Source organism: Pavona decussata, unplaced genomic scaffold, assembly GCF_977016875.1.
Source record: "Pavona decussata unplaced genomic scaffold, jaPavDecu1.1 SCAFFOLD_94, whole genome shotgun sequence".
In the NCBI taxonomy this organism is placed as follows: Eukaryota; Metazoa; Cnidaria; class Anthozoa; order Scleractinia; family Agariciidae; genus Pavona; species Pavona decussata.
This window is the reverse complement of record NW_028145511.1, coordinates 1,791,875-1,818,700: the sequence shown is the minus strand read 5'-3', so window position 1 is coordinate 1,818,700 and position 26,826 is coordinate 1,791,875. Positions and strand designations below refer to the sequence as shown.

Here is a 26,826-nt window from a genome sequence, read left to right as displayed (position 1 = left end):
TGGAGTTAAATTAAGCTTGTTTTCGCCTGTAAAATGTAGTTTTTAACACTTTAAAATGGGGGTGAATATACGCAGTCTACGCAGTATGAGATAGCCAAGTTTTTTTCATGACACCACGATAAAGTTAATAGCGAAACGAAAATAGAGGCTGGTCGGAGGTTATATAAGCTTTAACCTAATTAACTAAAACAGGGTAAAGATTTTCAAACAACATTCGAGAAACTTCAGCAAGATATCGTTCCTAACCTGATTGCCGTCGACGACAAATACCAACAAATGTTTACAAACGTAAGCTTAATTTTTTCCGCCGTGAAATTTACAAACGATAGGTTTCACAAGATCAGCTTTTGCTTACCCAGATACCATGATCCCAGAATAAATACAATAAAATGGCAGAACTACATTTAATAACAAGACACAACTCTGTAAACGTTCAACCGAAATAACCAGCAATTTGAAAATCTAAGCTTATCAGAAAGTGCGGCAATTTTTTTCATTTCACACACACTCAGTGCAAGCTTAAGAAACTCACCCTCAAAAAGATGTACTTTATCAGTCCTATAAGCTGCAAACTTACAAAGCTCACAAATGAACTGTTGTGTAAAGAGTGACAACGATCGCTATTCCAAGCGTTAATAGTTTTGTCTTTCTGTCCGTCCGCTTTCTGAACGGCCACTTTTTGCGCCACACATTCTTGAATACTCCGCTGTTAACGCGGTGGTAACAAAGACCGTTGGTTTTCCTTGTTCAAGTTCAATTATGTTTCTGCTTGGCTGCTGATAGAATGTCTGTTCCTGTTCAACAAAGCAATCTTCAATAAATTATGCTCCAGTCAGATCAACACGCAGACTCCACGGTGCGAATGGATTACAAGTTTGCTTCTTTCAGTTCCTTTAACAGCACGAGAAAGGCTGTTAAACTCTTATCTGCTTTAGACAATGTTGAGAACGATTTTAAACGGCCAGCATTGACTGTGAACCACATTTCAGAGTCGATAATTAGAGGAGTTTTTCCGAAAATTGTCAGGTCCATCGTTAACTCGACCGTCGCAAGTGTCAATTGTCATTCAGCTTTGTCAAACGCTGCAACATATCGCAGAGGTTTTCGCGCCTTTTCCGTTTAGTCATGTGATTTGACTTGTTATCTTTTTCGTGTTTACTTACTGCAAAAAAAAAAAAGCGTGTGAAAATTTAGTTGCATTTCGATTCTATGGCGGTTTTTGCTTCGATATCTTTGACAGTCTATTTCTTTTCTTGTTTTAAACCAACGATTCAAAGACGTTTCCGGTAAAATGTAATATCCAATCAGATTTCGATTTGCTGGATTTTGACATTGATTAGCCCAGAGGTCTTGCTTCCTTGGTGCTGACCAAAAGGAACGCAGCCTCTGGGAACGAGATTGCGGTCATGCGGCCTCGTTTCCAGAAACGTTCCAGGGCCTGCGCTGCCCATTCCGCTGGATAAGTGCAACTCTGGCTCAGGGAACGAGATTGAATCCCAGTCTACCCTCCTATCTTGAAATAGTCCATTTCCTTGGCCAGTTGGAAATCCAAACAGCCTGTGTATCACCGCAATTTTATCAAACCTGGTCTCTAAACAAGTCAAAATTGTCGTCGCTCTCAATTCATGAACGCCGTTAAAAGAATGTAAATAAGGATACACGTCCCGGATATAAGCCCCTCCGAAAATACGCCACCCAAAAATTGACGATAAACTTTAACAGAGGGGCAAAATCTTCTAATAACAAGAGCTTAGCTCACTCGGAACAGCCCGAATCGTGCTCAGGTTAGCTGTTTAAAGGTGGTGTTACCTCTAAGCCCTTTTTGGAGTTCGAAACGCAAATACAGAATACAACAATACAGCCACCTCTAGAGACCGGCAGGAATATGTTGTGGCTCTAGCTAGTCACAGGGAAGCCGATTACGATTAAGCAAACCTCCCAAAACCTCCCTTCCTCAAAAACAAACTCTTTCAATCTCATAAAGGTACTAGTCGAGTTACTAGAAATGGACGATTAACCAGGATTATACATATTAAAATAATAATAATAATAATAATAATAATAATAATAATAATAATAATAATAATAATAATAATCTACTTTATCTAAGTATCAAAAATACTTAAGCACGTATCCTTTTTGGACAAACAACATAAAATATTTAAATACAAATCAAATATTAAGTCTACAAACCATATGTATGTACAATACTGTAAGTAATTACCGATAACATTTCTTTTAAAATTTTATATCTATGAACTACAGAGTCAGATCCACAATCATTACTAACTAAAGTTGAAAGATCCATCTGTGATCTTTGCTTCTTAAAAGGTTAAAATTGGTCATAATTCTGGTGTCCTTAGGTATGCGGCGCCATAGTGTCGGTCCAAGATACTTAATGGAGTGCTTTCCACACCTTACGGTATTGAAGCGGGGTATATATAGAGTACAGCCAAGAGTATATAGCAAAATCAGTATTCCTCAAGCTATAATGTTTCTCTGTTGATTAAAAAGATGTAACATATTTGTGGTGAAAATGCCATGCTTAACTTTGAACACGAGAATGGCTTTGTCTTGGAAGATTACGACTATATAAGGTTGGTAATTTATCTATACTTATACAGGGGCAGTTCTATGACTCTGGTCCCACGGGAGGCACGCCAGTTTCAATCAGGAATGTTGCCGTTTGAAAGAGCGTCCAAAATAACTTGGTTGGGACATATTTCTGATAGAAATTGGCGACCTAGCCAAAACCACACTTAGTTTTGGCGGGCCTACCATATCCTCCTCAGGGGCAGTTCTTTGACTCTGGTCCCACGGGAGGCACAAAACCTTCCTTATGGTAGGTTTTCTTGCATGCTGATTCATTTTCAATGTTTTTACTTGACTCTGACGAAGGCAAAGTCAAATACTCACCCCTATATGGACGGGGAAGCAAAGTGACAATTTTGGTAGGTATAGGTATAGCTAATCTTTATCACGAATGTTGTCGTTCGAAAGAGCAAAATAACTTGGTTGGGACACATTTTTGTTAGAAATTGGCGACCTAACCAAAAGTGCACTTTTTTGGCGGGACTACCCTAGCCCCCTCAGAGTACGCTCTATGACTCTGGTCCCACGGGAGGCACATAACCTATCCCAAAGTAGGTTTTCTTGCATGCTGATTCCATTTTCAATGTTTTTACTTGACTCTGACGCTATATGGACGGGGAAGCAAAGTGACGGTTTTGGTAGGTATGGTCGGCATTTTCAATCACCAATGTTGCCGTCGAAAGAGCGTCCAAAAATATGAGGGGTTATCACCGCCATAATGTCATTTTCTTTTTCTGGAGGTGTTTTTCTTTTTGTTGTAGTGGGTGCCATTCCTATTTATTCGCCTCAGTTCCGCGAAATGTGCATCCTACAATTAGAATACAAGTATTTTGCGAAATTACTTGCTTGATTTCTATCAAATACGATAAGGCCAAATTTTGCGAAAATAGAATGGTCAGATTTTGGAGAATTTGTTGACTCAAATTGAACAGAATACGGTCGCCCAAATTTTGCGAAATTCAACTCGCAGCGCTACAAAAGGGTTTACCTAAAATCTGGAATCCGGAATCCAGAATCCGGGATAATAATAGTAATAATAATAATAATAATAATAATTATAATAATGATTAAACTTTATTGAAATATTCCGAGCAAAATCGATATTTACAAATTAAAAGTACAAAAAAGAACAAATTAAAAACCTGTTTACAATTCATGCATCATCACTAAAAATATATTTGGAAGTAATAATAATAATAATAATAATAATAACAACAATAATAATAATAAAAATACAATGATAAAAATGAAAATTCGTTGATATGAAAATTTCAACGAAGGTTAAAGTCACTTGGGAAATAGTTTTTATAGCACTTGAAAAATTATAATATTAGTCAGGAGCCCAGTGAAATTTCAAAAGTTTGCCTTAGATTTCAGTTGCTGATCCCCAATCCTCAAACGTGCTCTTAAATACCCCCACACCTCTTCCTTCTCGTTAGCGTTTCCTCCTCTCCATAGCACGAAGAGAGACACTGAAAGGTACTAGAGAAAAGAGTCAGTGTTGCGTTTATCGCTCATCAACTCTTCGCAAGACTCACTGTCTTTGCATAATAATATAAAAAGTCTTGAAACAAGTCGGTATGGGGTGACTTAGATTTCATCCAAAAAAAGCTTCGAATTGGCTACGACCCTGATTAGACAGCGGGAAAAGTTATTTATTCATTTATTAACTCATCCATCCGTCCGTCCGTTCGTTTGTGCATTCATTCATTCGTTCCTTCGCTCACTCACTCCACTCGCTCCTGGTTCTGTCATGCCTGTCGGCATACATTCCTACGTTCAGTCGTGTATGCATGTATTCATTTATCCACCTGTTTACCAAAGAGTGTCGAGCTGCCGGTACAAAGGAAACGTTTTATGTCGATGGCCTTTTTTAAAATACAGTAAGAACTTCAGGAGCCTGTGAACGATTTCCCATAATTTAGTAATCACAATAGTAGAATGTAGATGACAAATTATTTTATATCCTCTAATTCCAGATACCTTGGAAGCCGTAGATATATTGATTTTAATTTAGCCTTATGCCCAAAAAATTTGTTGAGCCGTAATATACGTAAGTCACAATGTTATGACACGTGTGAAGATATATTTCCATCATCACCATCGTGAATGCGTTAATTTTCCTACTGTACCTGTCAAAAAACCACCAATCGTACACATCTCTCGCCCCTAGCTCTTCCGAAAGAACGAAAATCCCCTACTCACAAGCCAATCAGCATACGGCAAGTTACACAGAAAAAGAAAAAAACTGGAAAGTACGAATTCCGTGTGTTTGATTTTAAAATACATAGATATAGGTGTCGTTCTGGTGTATTTTAAAGTTTTGCGCTTTAAAGGGACTGCCTTAGAATACTAACGCCATTGGCTTAACTGCAGCAATTAAAATCTTAGGTAAACTTTGGAAAATTTCACTGGGCTCCTGACTGATATTGTAATTTTTCAAGAGCTATAAATACTGTTTCCCAAGTGACTTTAACCTTCGTTGAAATTGTTTTTATTCCGGATTCTGGATTCCAGATTTTAGGTAAGCCCTTTTGTAGCGCTGCGAGTTGAATTTCGCAAAATTGGGGCGACCGTATTCTGTCAAATTTGAGTCAACAAATTCTACAAAATCTGAACATTCTAATTTTGCAAAATTTGGCCTTATCGTATTTGATAGAAATCAAGCAAGTAATTTCGCAAAATACTTGTGTTCTCACTATAGAATGCACATTTCACGGAACTGAGGCGAATAAATAGGAATGGCAGCCACTACAACAAAAAGAAAAACACCTCCAGAAAAAGAAAATGACATTTACGGCGGTGATAACCCCTCATGACATCAACATACGAACCTTGCGTGACTCTGTGTAATATTGTCACGGTACTTTTATTGTATGTACTACTAGTTGTGCTTTCTTTTGCGTAGTTCCAGCATGCATTGCATGTTTAACTGAGAAAAACGAGAAGAGACTGGGTGCTAATGGTTATCGATGCACGGTCGATTTCACGATATTCCATCGTTCCAGCGAGCAAAAAAACCTTTTGTTGTCCTTGGGGGAAAAACGTTTTCATCTTTGAAGGTAAGAAGAACTTTTAGTGACTTAGGTAAGGATTTCGTGCTACCCATGTTGCACTTAAAACAGTGATTCCGACACTAAACAGGTACACTGTAAGGCTAAAATAGTGATTCCAACACCCCTATTTAGGATTATTTGTGATTCTGACACCCACATGGAAGCTGAAATAGTTGTTTTCAACACTTCCTGATAATGGAAATTGCAGATTCCGACAGGGCAGTTTCAAACACAGCCAAGTTATGCCTTCCATAGGGGGAGGAGGGGGATAAAAATGGAATGTCCCATTTTGTATGCAGTCTTCCATTTAATGCACTAGTCAATTGAAACCCCCACCCCCCCGGACCCGGATTTGACAAAGGCGCTGATCAAATCATACCAAAACCTCCAGCCCCTGGGGAGAATCTTGAGATCAGATCCCCCTCCCCCTGGAAACAAATTGGCAAGGGATTAAAAAAAAAATCCCAAACCAAACAAAACAAAACAAAAAGAAATCGTTCACACTGAATTAATCAGGAGCAAAATATATTTTAATACTGGGCAATAGTTCTCTTTTAATAACGAAATATCTCGGTGCCATGGGCCTACGGGGCCTCGGTTTGGTCTAAAAAGTAAGGGGTGGGGGCGTCCCCAGGGCCCAACAAAACTTGCTGTGGATTATTAAATTTTGCAAGAATATGAATTTCACATTACAACAGAGCATTTCTGAACAGTGGTAGCTTTGAAAAGGTTAAACATCGCATTCAGTGCAAAGCCGCTTTCGACTTGGTGCATCCACAAGTCCCATGCATTCGAAATGGAACCACTCTATGGGGCAGCCAGGATTATCACAAGCAATCATATTGGGTACAAGAGTAACAGGCCTGCATGGCTCCCTAGCGCATGTTTAAGCCTTTTTTATAATTTGGCTATTACGGGTATATCTTTGACTGACGCCCTCTCAGTGTAACATATGAGGGGAAGGTCTTTGTAGTGTAGACTTCTTTGAACAATGGTTGTTGCTCTATCAAATGCCAGGCTTTCGTGAGGATTTGTTTTAAGTTTGGCACTGCTGGGTAGTGTTGTGCAACGAAAGGCAAGATTCATTTGTTCTCCTTTGGCTTTTGAAGGAGTGTTAGTTTCCTGTTTTCAAATTGCACTTCTGAGAGGGTCCTTTGAACAAGGTTCTCGCCTGTCGGCGTGATTTAGGATTTTGAATTTACTCTTCAAATAAATATTATGTTTTAAAAAGAGTTTGTTCTGACAAGCCTCAGTACTTCGCCTTTGATGAAGCCTTTTTTGACCCCTGGTGGGTGGCACGAAGAGGAGTGCGTATATTGACATGTTTCAGTAGATTTGAAGTGCGTACGCACATCAAGAACTGAATAATTTGCTCCTGAATCTTTCACCTTTATAAATGTTTGTATCCAGAAATGTTTCTGTTTCTGAAATTTCAGCCGTAAATTTAATTGTGGGGTGGTGTTTGTTTGCTTGCTCAATGAACTGCTTTATCTCCTCTCCTTAAAGTCCAGAGGGAAAATATGTTGTCTATATATGAAATATCGTTTCCAAATAGGCGGTTTTAAAATCTCCATTTCAACCTTAGCTATTCGATATTGGCAAAGGCGACTGCCGTTTTTGTACCCATGGCTGGCTGCACCATGGGTTTGTAGGCAGAGTTTTCCATAGAGCTGGAAATTATGAATTTTCTTCTTTCTTCAGTTTGAATTGTCTTTAAACCAAATTTTGCGAAGCATTTTGCCAATAATCAGCCAATATGGATGGCGCGAAAATGACAACGTGCAATCGATTAACTTCGCAACGGACTTCGGTACCAGTCAACCACAGTCAAATCTCCCTGATTCCCCGAGGTGGGGACATATAAAGCAGCAAAACGCATCTTAACTACCACCCCCAGGGGACAGATCTCTGATCAAAAGTGCTTATATGCCCCTATTATCCGCCTATCTGTCCCGGGTCCGGGGGGGTGGGGGTTTCAATTGACTAGTGCATAAGCCGCACGTAAGCTTTTATACTACTTGTTTACGACAGGATGTTAAATGATCACAATACGGTCATTGTGTGAAGAATCCCTTTTTCTGTATAAGTTAATACCTGCAAAGGCCATCCTGCAACTCGGGTATTCTTATTTTGACAACAGATTGTCATTTTAAGCTAAGAGCTCTGTTGCATGGCATGGTACATGCTTTTGGGTGCAAGTTTGAGTACAAGTACAACTTCTCAAATCTAGTTTGTGTGGTTTAGATAATCACTTGCCATACCAGTGGTATATGTAGGGTCCCCTCACATGCTGGCATGCAACTGGAAGGGGCTGGAATTGTGGGGACACCCAGGGGTGGGGTGGGGGGTTGGGGCGTACTCCCTTATATGAGCTACATAGGTATGTGCGGTGCCAAAGGGTATGGTTTTTCAGCCGCTTTGGTCATAAAATAGGGTATCGATTTTAGCCATTTTGCTGCCATTTTGGCAATAAATAGGGTATCAATTTTTGCACTCTAGTCTTGAATTCATTTTTTTTTGAAGAAGCTACTTCTTCATCATGATGTTTACAGTAACTGTGTATGTGCCGCAAAAGCTTGTAACAAGCTGGACTCCAGGGCTTTTTGAGCTGAAGTTGACCAGATACTATCAGGTCATAAATAGGGTATCCAATTTTTGGTTAGGTCATGAAAAGGGTAGGGAAAATTGTAGATTTCCGTCATAAATAGGGTAAGGGTTTTAGGAAGCACGCCGCACACCCCTATCCAATATTTTAGAGAGTATCCCCCCCCCCCCCCCCCGGGATGGGGACATTACTGGTTCGTAGATGCTCAGATCTGAAGTTCCATTCAATATTTGAAAGTTACTTGAGGCCATACTTCACAGAGAATTTCCTACTTTCAGTATTCAGACCTAGCTCCAGGGAATGTTTGTGATGCAGATCTTCTATCTGGCATAGGTAAAAAATATGAATGATCCAAGTATTTTTGGCTAGAATGCCATTAAGAGGATGTCTATAAGAGAATATTTGTTGATGTCATTGTTTACATTTTACTTCATTTAGCATAAACCAAACAACACTTTACAAACAAATGACACCATAAACTAGATAAGCATGTCAGACTTGTTAATCAGGCAATGTTCAGATGAGGGTGATATCTTGAATATTGTTAGAGAAATAAGCGTTCAAAAACTGTGAAAGTTAGGAGCAATTTCTTGGCACCCAGCCATTTTTTGTAAAATGCAGATCCTTTTTAAAGTTCATTTATACAAAACTATTTAACATATCATGCTCAAGTTTTCAGTGAGTACTAAGTTGGCGGAGCTCTTTCAATTTTTAAGGTGCATTTATTTCAAGTTAATTTTGTTGTTTTTGCTAATGTATGCTAATTAGGCTAGACACGTAAAAAAAGATCCGCTTAAGAAATTTTAACCTGACTCAATAAAATTATGGAAATCAGCTATAAGACAGCAAATTTTCTCTGTGTTAATGCAAATTGAGGACATTTTGCATGTTAACTTCTACATTTCAATAAATTTTATTTTGGTATAATCATCCTCAAGTTTTATAATTAGAATTATATAAATCAAAGATGGAATTTTGGACTGAAAAATGACCTTTGCCCTCACAAACTTTAGTTTTAGAGAAAAATAATCAGTCATTCTAAATATGAAGGGGTGGAATTATTTACAGAAAAAATACAAAATGCCTTTATTTGACATTCTCTCTTAAATTTATAGCCAATTCGTAAAGTTTTGGCTATTTTCAAAGGAAAATAGTTACATAGCTTGCCACGTGATCTTTTCAGTTGGAACGCTTACTGTACAGTGGAACCCTGCTCAAAGAACACCAACTTGAAGATGCAAACTAACATACTGCTCACACAAGAGTAAACTTTGCAGTTTTCAAATCTGAAACCTGAGACTTAGGTGTTGCTAATAACTGCGACTATTTAGTGGTTTTTGGTAAGTCTTAGGCCCTGTTCGGATTAGGTGTCTGTGCCAGAGCTCTGTGCTCGGGCACTAAAAAGGATGATGTTCAGACTCCTTGGTGCCTAAGGAGCAATGGTGTACTCGTTCCTTAATTTAGAGTCTGCCATTTTGTTAACTGTATTGTACGGAGGCAAGAGGAAAAAATGTGGGAACTGACAAAATCCTGTTCAGACCAGTGCCTATGCCCAGGCACGGTGCCCGGACTTTATGTAGGGCACCAACAAAAAGCTCTGTTCAGACTAGTGCCCGTGCCCAAGAACCGGGAATAGGCACCTAGTCTGAATGGGGCCTTACAGACTGGACCCACCCACTGTTTCAATAAGTATGTAGTGTCCCTCCCTGAGCCAGGATTATTTTTGTCAAACAGGCATGGTTGGTAAGTTAAAAATTTTGATACTGATTGCTCAACCATTAGTGGTGAGGTGAATGATGAAGTGGAAATGGCAATTTTCAGGCTGTTGCGATGGACTTTGGTAGTGAGCATGTAAGGAACTTGAAGATAATTTACCTTCACTCCCACTGTTGGGACTGAAAACCTATATAAATGATTGTACTCTATAAATTTTGATACTTTAATTTCATCTATTTAATTTCTTTCTTTACATTTACTATTGGCTAGTTTTAATTGTTTAATTATTGGTTGTTTATTGGCTGCTGTCTGATTTCCTATTAAATCAGTTGCTTTATATTTTTCAATTCACCTGTAATGTATGAAATAGTGTAACTTATTTTTTTTTCTACCCGCCTCAATTACGTTTCGCTGTATGTTGGTAGTCTTTGCTTGTACTGTATGAAAAAGAACTTTTTAATAAAATGCTGCTGCTGCTGCTGCTGATGATGATGATGATGATGATGATGATGAGGGTGAAGTTTTGCAGACTTCATTTGTTGGGAACTGATTGGCTTTCACACGCTGATGGTTTGCTGGGGCTGTCACTGGCCATCACTTATTTTATAGTAGATATTACCTCGGGTGAAGCAATTGACAAAATGGTGTTTGAACCAGGCAGGACACACCAATGAAGACAATTATTTGATATCAGTTATTTTCAGTTTTACTCCTTCGTCTCAGTCTGGTAAGAATCTCATTATGGTTTTATTGCATCACTACAACAATATTGTACTCATTCATCTGCAGATTTCATTAGTAAAAATCCTGAAATTTGGCTAAAAAGTTTACAGCACAACTGAGAAAACCATAAAGCACACACAAATATATTTTATTTTAAATTTCTCTATATTCATTCCACTAGGATCCTACAGCTTGTATGTCAGATATAATTTTGGGCGGCCTGTGGCTTAAGTTTTCTTGAATATCTAGTTAAAGCTCACACTAATATTATTGACCCATGCGTTACCCAAGTTGGGTCTTATTATGTAATGTTTAAAAGCAGCAGTGTTTTATCGGGATTTTAAACCATGAGGCAAAGCTGAGTGGTTTTAGACTTGATAAAACATGTGCTGCGATTTTTTTGAATGGCTTCTGAAAACATTCCTGGAAAAGCGTGTGTCAAGAGAGTTCATAACAATGATGCTTTTGTGAACGTTGAAAATTAACATACGAGAAAAACATTAAACACTACCTACTAATAAGGACGAGGTTTTATCGGGTTTAAAAACCACTGCACGTGATGTTTTATAAACTATTTGTTAGGGCAATGGGCTTATGAATTATTAATGAGCTTTTAAAATAGACACAAGTGTTTTACTGGAAAATAGAGCACTTGTAAAATCCATACGAAACTACCTCAGAGACCGGAGTGGCCTATTCCTCACTAGAGAAGATATTGATGATGTTAATTCCTGCTTTTTCACGGCCGTTAAGGCAAACATTCGGTGAAAAAAGGGGAGCAATGGATTTGTCTACATAATAAAAAGAAAACTACACGGTGGTCTGAATATATAAATTTTATTTTCCCATGTTAAAAACAATATTTTACTCAATCTCTGTGCTCGTTGGTAAAATATTGTTCTGACCACCTGAAAATAAAATTGATATCTTTGCACCGCCGTGTAATACATGTATCCTTTATATAATTTTCTTCTTCCAGTCAGTTGGTCACAACCTTCTCACCTTTGGTGGTGAACTAAACACTAATATGAGGCCACTCCAAATTATAAGGGTGTGAAATACATATGCCTTGTAGCAAAATGGCTGGTACAAAATGAAGGTCACAAGCACAAGTCACTGTTGTGTCAATGTGCAAAATGGTAGGCATCTCTTTTAGCCCTTAGCAATAGGAGACACTATTGGCTTGTTTACATATCAGTTGCCCTGGAAGTGGGGGGAGGGTTTTCCTGATAATTATAGGTGGGTTTGTATCTCCCAGTTCTCTGAACATTTTTCCAATACCTATTATCGGACCTTGCCTCTAAAATCTATTCTCCTTTTCAGACCAAAATGTTTAATATGTGTTATCGGTTTTAGACCAAATGAACTATATGTAGGGGATAGCCTCCCCCCGTTGGGTTTAAATTAGAGCATAATGATTTGTGAAATGTGACATACACACTATGCTTGCTGAGCATTGACTACTGGGAGGAACAGCATGAGAAAATTTCCTACTGGTGGCTTAAGGGGTTAGGGCCGTTGCTGAAAAAATAACTAATGAATGCATTACACACACCTCAAGATTACAGACATTTAACTTGGTCTGAGACCAATCAAAATGAAACCCATAGAACTCTTTCTATAAAGGCAATACAAAAAAAAAATTCTCTGTGTTCCTTTGATGTCTGTGTTCTTGATGGGTTTTAGTGTTTCTATTTAGGTACAAACTGATGAACATTTATTCAATTTTGAAGGTACATGAAATAATGCATTCTGAGGAAAAGCCTTACAAATGCAATAACTGCGACAAGTGTTTTAAGGGAGTGGGAACGCTTAAGATACACAAGAGAATTCACGCTGACGAAAAGCAGTAGAAGTGCAAAACTTGTGACAAGTGTTTTAGCCAAGTGGGAACCCTGAAAATACACAAGAAAATTCACTCGGACAAAAAGTCTTACAAGTGCAAAACCTGCGACAAGTTTTTTCGACATGCGGGTTACTTAAAGATACACGAGAGAATTCACTCTGGCGAAAAGCCTTACAAGTGCAAAACTTGCGACAAGTGTTTTAGCCAGTCAAGTAATATGAAGAAACATGAACAGATCCACTCTGGTGAAAAGCCTTACAATTGCAAAACCTGTGACAAGTGTTTTAGCCGTGTGGGACACCTGAAGATACACGAGAGAATTCACTCTGGTGAAAAACCTTACAAGTGCAAAACTTGTGACAAGTGTTTTAGCCATGTGGGACACCTCAAGATACACGAGAGAATTCACTCTGGTGAAAAACCTTACAAGTGCAAAACCTGTGACAAGTGTTTTAGCCAGTCAAGTAATATGAAGAAACATGAACAGATCCACTCTGGTGAAAAGCCTTACAATTGCAAAACCTGTGACAAGTGTTTTAGCCGTGTGGGACACCTGAAGATACACGAGAGAATTCACTCTGGTGAAAAACCTTACAAGTGCAAAACTTGTGACAAGTGTTTTAGCCATGTGGGACATCTCAAGATACACGAGAGAATTCACTCTGGTGAAAAACCTTACAAGTGCAAAACCTGTGACAAGTGTTTTAGCCAGTCAAGTAATATGAAGAAACATGAACAGATCCACTCTGGTGAAAGGCGTTACAATTGCAAAACCTGTGACAAGTGTTTTAGCCGTGTGGGACACCTGAAGATACACGAGAGAATTCACTCTGGTGAAAAACCTTACAAGTGCAAAACTTGTGACAAGTGTTTTAGCCATGTGGGACACCTCAAGATACACGAGAGAATTCACTCTGGTGAAAAACCTTACAAGTGCAAAACCTGTGACAAGTGTTTTAGCCAACTGGGACACCTGAAGATACACGAGAGAATTCACTCTGGCGAAAAGCCTTACAAGTGCCAAACCTGTGACAAATGTTTTAACCAAGTGGGATACCTGAAGATACACGAGAGAATTCACTCTGGCGAAAAGCCTTACAAGTGCAAGACTTGTGACAAGTGTTTTCGATATGCCGATTACTTAAAGATACACAAGAGAATCCACTCTGGCGGAAAGCCTTACAAGTGCAAAACCTGTGACAAATGTTTTCGTCATGCGAGTAACTGGAAGAGACATGAACGAATTCACTCTGTTAAAACGTCTTTTAAGTGCAAGATTTGTCACAGATATTTTAGCCACGCTGGTATCTTGAGGAGACATGAAGGAACCCACAATAAATGGAAGCTTCAAAAATGCAACTTACAAGGCAGAAAAGGCAGCAACCCTCATACAGTCCACAAGATTAACATGTATGGCACACGGGATGATTGTGATATATCATCGCCAGCCAACACTCCTGTAGTTGAACCCGAAAGAGGTAGAGATTTTAGCTGCTGGATTTGCCAAATGGAACTTTCCAGTGAATCTTTACTTCTTCAACACTATGACAATCACATGAGAAGGGAAGAAGAATTACCCTCCACTGCAACGGACTAGACCTTATTTGCATTTGTTGTGCTATTTGATGTGGCTGGTTTTTTTTTTGTATAGCTAAATTACGTGTGGACAGCATTATTTGGGTCGTTCCGCGGATTAATTTACATTTAAGTGTTAGAGGTAGCCCATTTTATTATATATACTTTATACACGTTTCGGTTGGATTTTTATCGATTTATTTGGCTGTTGCTTTTAATAAGTTTCCAAATAACCAAAATGCAATGGACAATTACATTGTATCTACGTTCGGTTCTTGTTGTTGGTGCTTTTAGATATAATTCATCTTGTCGTGAAAGGTCCAGCTTCATTTATTTTTCAAGTTTGAGGAATTAATGTTTAACCTACCCCAGCTTCCCGTTTTTGTTTGATTCCTTGACTTATTTTTATCTAATGACATCTTCTCGATTTTAAAGGGAACCTTCACTCCGACAACAAATTGACGGTAAATTGTCGGAAATAGTGTCTAAATTCTAAATTTTAGTTTAAAAAGTAGAAATAACATTCAAGTGCGCTTAAAATTAGATACGATTATCGCCTATTTTCGATTTTAAATTTCCCGGACGCCACCATTTTGGATTTCATGACGTCATACGGTTGCCGCTATTGTCAGCAAGCAGAACATCTTTTGTGTGAAACAATAGAACAGCCGTATTACGTCATGAAATCCAAGATGGCGGTGCCCGGGAAATTTAAAATGAAAAATAGGCGATAATCAAATTCTGTTTTGTCCGACACAGAAATATTATTGCCTTGTTTTCCATCGAAATATGAAATTAGATTGTATCTTCAACAATTGAACGTTAATTTATTTAAAGAGTGGAGGTTTCCTTTAAAACTTGTTTTTCTGTAGAAACACTTTTGAAGAATCAAAGGAGAAGCATTTGATAGATGAACAAGAAGTAGTATTGTATAAGTAGCGTCATTGACTTCCAGTAGTTTATGTGATTAAAAGAAATGAAACCTATTTTTACCTTTGAAATCTTGGTACGGGGGCATCTGCTTTTTTTTTTTTTTTTTTTTTTTTTTTTTGGAATCACTGAGGGGATTCAAAGTAGAAGGAACATATAAACACAAAATAGACCACTATTGCACAACTGTACTCAAACACTTTGGGTTGATAAGAAACATTTATTGACGTCCATGCAGTAATTTTATCGTTTTGAAATAATTTTTATTAATAATAATAATTGCTTTTTATCCTTTTTGCAAAAAAAATTGATGGCTTGAAGAAGGAATCGTACCGTCAAAAACTGCTAAGCGGGTTTGGAGAGCTTTTAATTTTATAACCTCAAAGTATATTAACAGTGGGTACCAATAATAACACGCGACCTTACCGCCTTGAAAAGAGTCAGATGAAGATGCGTTGTAGTTTATGTCAATTTTAAAAACAAAAGCTGTTAAAATAATTTTAAAGTACCAGCCCTAAAGTGGACTAGTCTCTTACAGTTTTTCAGTATTGTGAAATAAGTTACTGTTTGTAACTTGTCTTCCCGCAAGTTACAAGTAGTAATTCAGTGCTGTTGTTAGACTTGCCCAAAGTCGTCTTTTTGTGCGCGCCGAAAAGAGAGAGAAACGATCGACGACACTGGACTCCCACAAAAACGGACTTTGAGAAAGTCTATGCTGTTGTTTACATTGCGTTTACACTTTGCTGAAAAAAGAAAAAAAAATGCGTGATGTAAGAGGGTCTTTATCATCAGGATGGGTGTAATTTTGGATAAAGTTTGTGCCGCTTCGGAGATGGTTGGGCTTGGCAGTAAAAATAAACTTTTACAACCTAGACTGTAAAACGCGGTTAATGGAGCCTGACGCTTAACACACAGTAGGCGTTTGCGGTCACATTACAACACACGATCCTTGCGTGACTCTGTGTATCTTGTCACGGTACTTTTATTGCATGTACTACTGCCTAGTTCTTCTTTCTTTTTCGTATTCTGGTTGGTTTAATAGTTCCCTCAATGTACCATTCATCGTGGTAATTTTATGGTATCACCTTGAAAATTAATATTCAGTACAGACAAACCAGCATAAGAGATCTGGCAACGTTTCGTCGTGAGGTCCGCCTGCATCCAGAAGTTTTGTAAACCAGCATGCATTGCATGTTTAACTGAGAAAAACGAGAAGAGACTGGGTGCTAATGGTTGTCGATTTTACGATATTCCATCATTCCAGTGGGAAAAAACCTTTTGTCTTTGTTGTCCTTGGGGGAAAAACACAAAGTTGTAAAAGTTTCATCGTTGAAGGTAAGAAAAACTTTTAGGATTTCGTGCTATTCATGTTGCACTACCATAAATCTTAATCAAAAGTCTTTAAATAACAGGTTTTGGTAAAAGGCCGCCATTTTGTACGTGTGCAGTCTCCCAGTTAAGCCACACGTAAGCTTTCATACTATTTGTTTACGACAGGATGTTGAATGATCACAATACAGTCATTGTGTGAAGAATAAGTTAATACCTGCAAAGACCATCCTGCAACTCGGGTATTCTTATTTTAACAACAGATTGTCATTTAAAGCTAAGAGCTTTGTCGCATGGTACATGCTTTTGGGTGCGAGTTTTAGTACAACTCCGACTTCTCAAATGTATAAGCTTACGTAGTTTGTCTGGTTTAGTAAATAAGCACTTGCCATACCAGTGGTATATGTAGGGTCCCCTTATATGCTGGCATGCAACTGGAAGGAGCTGCAATTCTGGGGACATTACTGGTTCGTAGATGCTCAGATCTGGTAAGTTCCCTTAAACATTCAAACAAAGGTTGCTTGAGGCCATACTTCACAGAGAATTTCCTACTTTCAGTATTCAGACCTTGCTCCAGTGAATGTTTGCTATGCAGATCTTCTATCTGGCATAGGTAAAAAATATGAATGATCCACAGTCGTTTGTCTATAAGAGAATATTTGTTGATGTCGTGTTTACATTTTACATCATTTAGCATATACGAAACAACACAATACAAACAAATGACACCATAAACTAGACAAGCATGTCGGACTTGTTAATCAGGGTAACGTTCAGATGTGGGTGATATGTTGAATATTGTCAGAGAAATAAGCTTTCAAAAGCTGTGAAATTTAGAAGAAATGGCTTGGCACCCAGCCATTCTTTGTAAAATGCTGATCCTTTTAAAGTTCATTTATAAAAAACTATTTAACATATCATGCTCAAGTTTTCAGTGAGTACTAAGTTGGCCGAGCTCTTTCAATGTTTAAGGTGCATTTATTTCAAGTTAATTTTGTTGTTTTTGCTGATGTATGGTAATTAGGCTAGACAGGTAAAATAAGATCCGCCTATGAAATTTTAACCTGACTCCATAAAATTATGGAAATCAGCTATAAGACAGCAAATTTTCTTTGTATTAATACAAATTGAGGAAATTTTGCATGTTAACTTCTACATTTCAATAAAATTTATTTTGGTATAATCATCCTTAAGTTTTATAATTAGATTTATATGAATCAAACTTGAATTTTGGACTGAAAAATGATCTTTGTCGTCACAAACTTAGTTTTTAGAGAACAATAATCAGTCATTTTAAATATGAAGGAGTGGAATTATTTACAGAAAAAATACAAAATGCCTTTATTTGACATTCTCTCTTAAATTTATTACCAATTCGTATTATTATTGCTATTTTCGAAGAAAAAGAATTACATAGCTTGGCATGTGATCTTTTATTCAGTTGGAACGCTTACTGTACAGACTGGAACCCTGCTTTAGAGACATTCGCTTAATACAGACAACAGACAATTTTACGTGTCCCGAGTGACAAACTCTCATACATCATCAAAACCGCTTTTTTTGGTTGCACATTTTTTTTTTTTTTTTTTTTATTTTATTAATTTTTTCACCTCAGAAGTTACAGTCAAAAATGCAGATAGAATATATAGACTTATTTGCTGAACCCCCTCCTCCCCCTCAAATAGTCACATACATACACTTAACAAGACACACAATCACACAGCTATTTCAACAAGCGCTTAGACAGGAATTAAGATATTATAATTTAAATTATGGATGCACGTTTCAAAACACCTATTTATCTTCAAAAGCGACACTTGCTCCATTTCAAAGAGTGGGCTTACCTTTTGTTCTTCCATGTAGAAATCTGGCATTCTAATAAGTAAACTGACTTGATTCGTACTAAGAGAACATTAAAGAGTGGTTTTGAATTGTTGATCCTACAATAGTATATATATTGTTTAGCAATAAGAATAATGTGATTCAACAACAGAAAGTCCTTCTTCCTTTGCCAGTCACCAAATATTATATCTACAGCAGATAGTGATTCAACCTTGATATTTATGTTGTTGCACCATATTACAAGTTTCTCCCATAGCGTTGCAGTGAAAAGGCAAGTCACAAATAGATGTTCAAGGAATTCGTCATTCACACCACAAAAAGAACAGGCTGAAGAATCTATTTTGCCTATTTTCTTTAAAAACGTATTGGTTACTAGATACCTGTTCAAGACCTTATATTGAAATTCTCGTGATTTTGTGTCAAGAGCAACTTTAAACGGCAAGCTATAAATTTCCTTCCATTTCAAACAGACATTATCAAAGCTTTCATTATACCTCAACTGTGCTGTTGGCAGAGTTACTAATCCAGAAATTAATTCGCTATAGACGCTTTTAGACAGCGCTTTGTCGATCAAAACATTTTGATTATTGAAAACAAGTTGAATTTGATCATGAAGAACAAAAGGTCTCTTATTCACTTACCCTTTCATTTTCAGCGATTGCCGCCATGGTGCAGGAATAGCGTCGATAAGGGCCATTAGATCAAAAACATCTTTTGGAGAAAAATCCCGCCGGCGTACATTGCATTGACGGATAAATTGTTTACCTTCCGTGACTAAATCCCCTATTCTGATTAATCCCTTACTAGCCAACCTTATATTGAAGACAGATTTACCATTAATACAAATGAATTTATTATTCCATATGACAGTGTTGGATATTTTTTCGTGTGACATTTCAAATTCACTCTCATATGCAGCTGCGGAACATTGTGTGAAACACTTCAAACATTCCTGGTAAAAGCTTGGAAGATTAATAGGGTCAACAGTCTGTTAACATCAAAATCACAACAGAATAATTTTATCCCCAACCGGTTTCAGGTAGTGTGACAAAATTGTTTTCCAAGCACAAGGTTCCTCATCTGCAAATCTCTTGCAAACCATTATTCTTTGGGTCTTAATAATAGATTCTAAATGCGGGGCTTTCACTGGTTGCACATGGTTATATGTGCACTGTCTATTTTCTGTATTTTCATTGTCACAATTATGTGCCATTTGTATAGACGTAATGTACCTTGTTCAAATAATGACAGATTTCTACGCGTTAATAAGATTTTACTAAAAAAAAGGCAGCAGTAAAATGGCGTGTCATATTTGATCTGTCTGTCTTTCGGTGTTTGACCCTTGTACCATAGTATTTTGTCTGTTATGCCTTTACACCAAAGTTTTACTTTCTTGGTTTTTTACTGTTGTCATTCCTTGTAGCTTCTAGCTTCTTCCCCTATGAAGTCCTTTGCTTTGGCTGATGCTGATAGGAATTTGATTCTGTTGTCGTGTTTCAAGAACAATAATGTATGGCTATGATAAATGAGTGTAACCCTTTATTAGTTTAAACTGTTTTCACTTGCAGGAACGGTCTAGAAATTAAACAACATTTTGTTGCCATAGAAACATCTGCTTAAGCCTTTACAAGTAAAGATAAAACATGTGTCCATGATGTTTTATCTGAGAGCCCACTTAATACAGACACCCGGATAATACGGATGCTTTGGTGTGTCTCCTTGGTGTCCATATTAACGAGGTTCCACTAAAAAATCTGGTAAGGGTGGAAGACCTTTTACCGTGTCAAATCCTGGATTTGTCTCAGGCCCTTTGTTAAAGAACAGGCAACCCAAACTTAGTATCCTAAAGGATATTAGTTGTATGTATCGAGAAGAATTCAAACATAAAATGTTCATCTGTACTTAATGGTTTGTTTAGTTGTCCTGTGCACTTAATAGCCAAATTTTGGGACATTTAGAAATGAAATTCGAAATGATTGAGTGCGTTGTTTTGGTTTTATACTTTTGGCTTTACGCAAATCAACATGGTGGTTGGGTCCAGTGCATTAAAATGCCAACCTTCTAATGTCAGGTTCTTAAATATTGGGAAGTAAAACTTTTTGTTACTGAGTAATACATCTGTGTGTATTTAAATTATAAGAAAACAACTATTAACAGCGTTTGTGTTCCTCCAACACAATCTCTGGGATTATTTGCCCTCTTCATTGCATTGTTTACACCAACTCAAAGATGCAATCTAACATGCTGGTTACACAAGAGTAAACTTTGCAGTTTCCAAATCTGAAATCTGAGACTCAGGTGTTTCTAATAACTGCGACTAGTTAGCAGTTTTTGGTAAATCTTAGGCCCTGTTCAGACTAGGTGTCCGTGCCAGAGCTCTGTGCTCGGGCACTATAAAGGATGATGTTCAGACTCCTTGGTGACCAAGGAGCAATCATGTTCTCGTTCGTCAATTTAGAGTCCGCCATTTTGTTTACTGTATTGTATGGAGGCACGAGGAAAAAACGTGGGAACTGACAAAATCCTGTTCAGACCAGTGCCCGTGCCCAGGCACGGGAGCCCGGATTTTATTTCAGGCACTGACAAAGAGCTCTGTTCAGACTAGTGCCCGAGCCCCAGAATCGGGAACAGGCACCTAGTCTGAATGGGGCCTTACAGACTGGACCCACCCACTGTGTCAATTTGCACGTAGGCAAAAGTAGTGTCCCTCCCTGAGCCAGGATTGTTTTTGCCAAACAGACATGGTTTGTAAGCAAAAATTTTGATTCTGATTGCTCAACCATTAGTGGTGAAATGGATGATGAAGTGAAAATGGTCAATTTTTGGCTGGAAAACCAGCAATTTTGAGGCTGTTGCAATGGACTTTGGGAGTCAGCATGTAAGAAACTTGGAGTTAATTTATCTTCAGTCCCATTGTTGGGACTGAAAACCTATATAAATGATTGTACTCTATAAATTTTGATACTTTAATTTCATCTATTTAATTTCTTTCTTTACATTTACTATTGGCTAGTTTTAATTGTTTAATTATTAGTTGTTTATTGGCTGCTGTCTAATTTGCTATTGAATCAGTTGCTTTATATTTTTCAATTCACCTGTAATGTATGAAATAGTGTAACTTTTTTTTTCTACCTGCCTCAATTACCTTTCGCTGTATGTTGGTAGTCTTTGCTTGTACTGTATGAAAAAGAACTTTTTAATAAAATGCTGCTGCTGCTGCTGATGATGATGATGATGATGATCATGATGATGATGATGATGATGATGATGATGATGGTGAAGTTTTGCAGACTCCATTTGTTGGGAATTGATTGGCTTTCACACGCTGATGGTTCACTTGGGCTGTCACTGGCCATCACTTATTTTATAGTAGATAATACCTTGGTTGAAGCAATCAACAGAATGGTGTTTAAACCAGGCAACACACACCAATGAAGAAAATTATTTGATATCAGTTATTTTCAGTTTTACTCCCTCGTCTCAGTCTGGTAAGAATCTCAGTATGGTTTTATTGCATCACTACAACAATATTGTACTCATTCATCTGCAGATTTCATTGGTAAATATCCTGAAATTTGGCTAAAAAGTTTACAGCACAACTGAGAAAACCATAAAGCACACACAAATATATTTTATTTTAAATTTCTCTATATACATTCCACTAGGATCCTACAGCTTGTATGTCAGATATAATTTTGGGCGGCCTGTGGCTTAAGTTTTCTTCAATATCTAGTTAAAGCTCACACTAATATTATTGACCCATGCGTTACCCAAGTTGGGTCTTATTATGTAATGTTTAAAAGCAGCAGTGTTTTAGCGGGATTTTAAACCATGAGGCTAAGCTGAGTGGTTTTAGACTCGATAAAACACATGCTGCAATTTTTTTGAATGACTTCAAAAACATTCCTGGAAAAGCATGTGTCAAGAGAGTTCATAACAATGATGCTTTTTTGAACATTGAAAATTAGCATACGAGAAAAACATGAAACACTACATACTAATAAGGAAGAAGTTTTATCGGGTTTTAAAACCACTGCACGTGATGTTTTATGGACCATTTAATAGGTCAATGAGCTTATGAATTATTAATGAGCTTTTAAAATGGACACAAGTGTCTTACTGGAAAATACTGCACTTGTAAAATCCATACGAAACTACATCTGAGACCGGAGTGGTCTATTCCTCACTAGAGAAGATATTGAAGATGTTAATTCCTCCTTTTTCACGGCAGTTAAGGCAAACATTCGGTGAAAAAAGGGGAGCAATGGATTTGTCTATATAATAAAAAGAAAACTACAGGGTGGTCTGAATATATAAATTTTATTTTCCCATGTTAAAAACAATATTTTACTCAATCTCTGTGCTTGTTGGTAAAATATTGTTCTGACCACCCGAAAATAAAATTGATATCTTTGTGCCGCCGTGTAATACATGTATCCTCTATGTAATTTTCTTCTTACAGTCAGTTGGTCACAACCTTCTCACCTTTGGTGGTGAACTAAACACTAATATGAGGCCACTCCAAATTATAAGGGTGTGAAATACATATGCCTTGTAGCAAAATGGCTGGTACAAAATGAAGGTCACAAGCACAAGTCACTGTTGTGTCAATGTGTAGAATGGTAGGCATCTCTTTTAGCCTTTAGCACTAGGAGACACTATTGGCTTGTTTACATATCAGTTGCCCTGGCAGTGGGGGGAGGGTTTTCCTGATAATTATAATTGGTTTTGTATCTCCCAGTTCTCTGAACATTTTTCCAATACCTATTATCGGACCTTGCCTCTAAAATCTATTCTCCTTTTCAGACCAAAATGTTTCATATGTGTTATCGGTTTTAGGACAAATGAACTATATATAGGGGATAGCCCCCCCCCCCCCGTTGTGTTTGAATTGAAGCATAATGATAAGTTAAATGTAACACACATACTGTGCTTGCTGAGCATTGACTACTGGGAGGAACAGCATGGAAGAATTGCTTACTGGTGTCTTAAGGGGTTAGGGCCGTTGCTAAAAAAATAAGTGATGAATGCATTACAGACACCTCAAGATTACAGACATTTAACTTGGTCTGAGACCGATCAAAATGAAACCCATAGAACTCTTTGTCTGTGTTCTTGATGTATTTTAGTGTTTGTAGTTAGGTACAAACTGATGAACATTTATTCAATTTTTGAAGGTACATGAACTAATGCATTCTGGAGAAAAGCCTTACAAATGCAGTACCTGCGAGAAGTGTTTTAAGCGAGTGGGAATGCTTAACATACACGAGAGAATTCACGCTGACGAAAAGAAGTACAAGTGCAAAATTTGTAGCAAGTGTTCTAGCCAAGTGGGAACCCTGAAAATACACAAGAAAATTCACTCGGACAAAAAGTCTTACAAGTGCAAAACCTGCGACAAGTTTTTTCGACATGCGGGTTACTTAAAGATACACAAGAGAATTCACTCTGGCGAAAAGCCTTACAAGTGCAAAACTTGCGACAAGTGTTTTAGCCATGTGGGAAACCTGAAGATTCACGAGAGAATTCACTCTGGCAAAAAACCTTACAAGTGCAAAACCTGTGACAAGTGTTTTAGCCAACTGGGATGCCTGAAGATACACGAGAGAATTCACTCTGGTGAAAAACCTTACAAGTGCAAAACCTGTGACAAGTGTTTTAGCCAACTGGGAAACCTAAAGACACACGAGAGAATCCACTCTGGCGAAAAGCCTTACAAGTGCAAAACCTGTGACAAGTGTTTTAGCCAACTGGGATGCCTGAAGATACACGAGAGAATTCACTCTGGTGAAAAACCTTACAAGTGCAAAACCTGTGACACGTGTTTTAACCGAGTGGGAAACCTAAAGATACACGAGAGAATCCACTCTGGCGAAAAGCCTTACAAGTGCAAAACTTGTGGCAAGTGTTTTCGATATGCCAATTACTTAAACATACACGAGAGAATTCACTCTGGCGAAAAGCCTTACAAGTGCAAAACCTGTGACAAATGTTTTCGACATGCGAGTAACTGGAAGAAACATGAACGAATGCACTCTGTTAAAACGTCTTTTAAGTGCAAGGTTTGTCACAGATGTTTTAGCCACGCTGGTATCTTGAGGAGACATGAAGGAACCCACAAGAAATGGAAGCTTCAAAAATCCAACTTACAAGGCAGAAAAGGCAGCAACCCTCATACAGTCCACAAGGTTAACATGTATAGCACACGGGATGATTGTGATATATCATCGCCAGCCAACACTCTTGTAGTTGAACCCGAAATAGGTAGAGATTTTAGCTGCTGGATTTGCCAAATGGAACTTTCCAGTGAATCTTTACTTCTTCAACACTATGACAATCACATGAGAAGGGAAGAAGAATTACCCTCCACTGCAACGGAGTAGACCTTATTTGCATTTGTTGTGTTATTTGATGTGGCTGTGTTTTTTATATAGCTAAATTACGCATGGACAGCATATTTGGGTCGTTCCGCGGGTTAATTTACATTTAAATGTTAGAGGTAGCCCATTTTATTATATACACTTTTTACACGTTTCGGTTGGATTTTTATCAATTTATTTGGCTGTTGCTTTTAATAAGTTTCCAAATAACCAAAATGCAATGGACAATGACATTGTATCTACGTTCGGTTCTTGTTATTGGTGCTTTTAGATATAATTCCTCTTGTCGTGAAAGGTCCAGTTTCATTTTATCTTTCAATTTTGAGGAATTAATGTTTAACCTACCCCCGCCTCCCGTTTTTGTTTGATTCCTTGACTTGCTTTTATGGCATCTTCTCGATTTTAAAACTTGTCTTTCTGTAGAAACACTTTTGAAGAATCGAGGAGAAGCATTTGATTGGATGATCAAAAAGTAGTATTGTATAAGTAGCGTAAATGACTTCCAGTAGTTTATGTAATAAAAAGAAATGAAACCTATTTTTACCTTTGAAATCTTGGTAAGGGGGCATCTGCCTTTTTTTTCGGAGTTTTTTTAGAATCACTGAAGGATTCAAAGTTGAAGGAACATATAAACACAAAATAGACCACTATTGTACAACTGTGCTCAAACACTTTGGGTTGATAACAAACATTTATTGACATGCATGCAGTAATTTTATCGTTTTGAAATTATTTTTATTAATATAATTGCTTGTTATCCTTGTTGCAAAAAAATTGATGGCTTGAAGAAGGAATCGCACCGTCAAAAACTGCTAAGCGGGTTTGGAGAGCTTTTAATTTTATAACCTCAAAGTATATTTACAGTGGATACCAATAATTACTACTGTATGGGACTACTGTATGGCGCCGTGGACTCCATTTACTCCTACACATTTTGAAACGATCGTGAATAGAATGGATACTCCCAAATCAGGTTTCACCGGGGCCCGGCACATTTGTGAATGCAAGGCTTTCTTTGTAGGTGATCAGAGCGTGCTAGTTTTTTTCGCTGTGAAGAAAAGTACGTTGTTATAGCTAGAGTAATAGGGTTTCCTTGCGCTCAAAACTACAGGTCCCAGTTTTTCAAAGAGCGGATAACTTTATCCATTGGATAAGTCGCTATCCAGCGGAGCAAATGTACTCCAACCAACGCTTCTGGCAAGTTTTCCACCCAATCCCATACTTAAATTTGACATATGCTTCTACTCTATTCACAAATTTTAGGATTATCGGGAAAATACTGCACACATTGTAACTGCCGGATAGCAACCTATCCAGTGGATAAAATTATCCGCTCTTTGAACAACTGGGGCCAGATGTCCAGAGGAAATCTAGTTTGGCGGTATCTATTTCGAATTACGGCCGTTTTGAAATCGGGTAACAAAGACCTTGTGGGGTGCGGAAAATGGATCGATGACGGAGAATACTTCTCGTCTCGTCGTCGTGTGTTTACAGACGAAACTGAAGAGGGAGAATATTTCGCAAGAGTTTCCATCACGATATTGACAGTCTGTCCTATTTTTAGAATTCTCAAGTGTGGTCAGTGAATGAGTCGCTATAGCAACCAATCCCTTTTCTTTTTCAAGATCAGAGAAGCACAAGCGAGAAAAACACGCAAGTGAACGCCGAGTTTCTGAGCTGAGGGGATTTCACCCTTACGCTCGAAAAGTACACGAATGATTTGCATTCAAAATTTGTTCATCGTGTAAGGAACAGCGAGTTGTTTATCCTCTCGTTCAGTTTCCCAAACTTGCTGTCTTGTTCAGAAAAAGCCATGGAGACAACAGCAGTGATCAGTGATCAAAACGACAGTGTTCACGTTGCGAGGACATGTTATAAGAAAGTGAATTGAATTTACTGTTTTTTTAATTAATGAAAAGCCAAATAAAAAGAAAATATTTATATGTATTTTCATAGTCTATAGACCTGACATTCTTTTGTCTGCACTTAATTAGCCATACCAGCCTCGTTCAAGGTGAAATATTCTTTTGACTTTTAAACTCAAGAACGAGGTTAGTAAGGCTAATTTGAATGCAAAGAAAAGAATATTAAAATTCCACTATTTTTGCACAGGGTCCATAAAACAGACTTCATTACCAACAGCGGAAGAGATACCATACCAGAGAGAGAGAGTGGCGGGAAACGATGAAAGAAACGCAATCACAATGGATATAAACATTTTATTTAAGGTTC

At 37.7% G+C, this 26,826-nt stretch overlaps 1 protein-coding gene across 2 annotated transcripts; it reads left to right on the top strand.

Moving 5' to 3' along the window:
* Positions 1 to 5,546: 5,546 nt before the first annotated feature.
* Positions 5,547 to 26,541, top strand: LOC146473336 (uncharacterized). Of its 2 annotated transcripts, XM_085118553.1 has the most exons (5): positions 11,112 to 11,831; positions 12,426 to 13,257; positions 13,342 to 13,668; positions 23,627 to 25,705; positions 25,950 to 26,541. In XM_085118553.1, the coding sequence occupies exons 2-4, from the start codon at positions 12,756 to 12,758 to the stop codon at positions 24,595 to 24,597; spliced, it is 1,800 nt and encodes a 599-aa protein (XP_084974679.1). In that variant the 5' UTR covers positions 11,112 to 11,831; positions 12,426 to 12,755; the 3' UTR covers positions 24,598 to 25,705; positions 25,950 to 26,541. The 2 variants fall into 2 exon arrangements, with proteins under 2 accessions (XP_084974678.1, XP_084974679.1); XM_085118552.1 differs by lacking the exons at positions 11,112 to 11,831; positions 23,627 to 25,705; positions 25,950 to 26,541 and adding an exon at positions 5,547 to 5,654 and having other exon boundaries at positions 12,426 to 14,754.
* Positions 26,542 to 26,826: the final 285 nt, after the last annotated feature.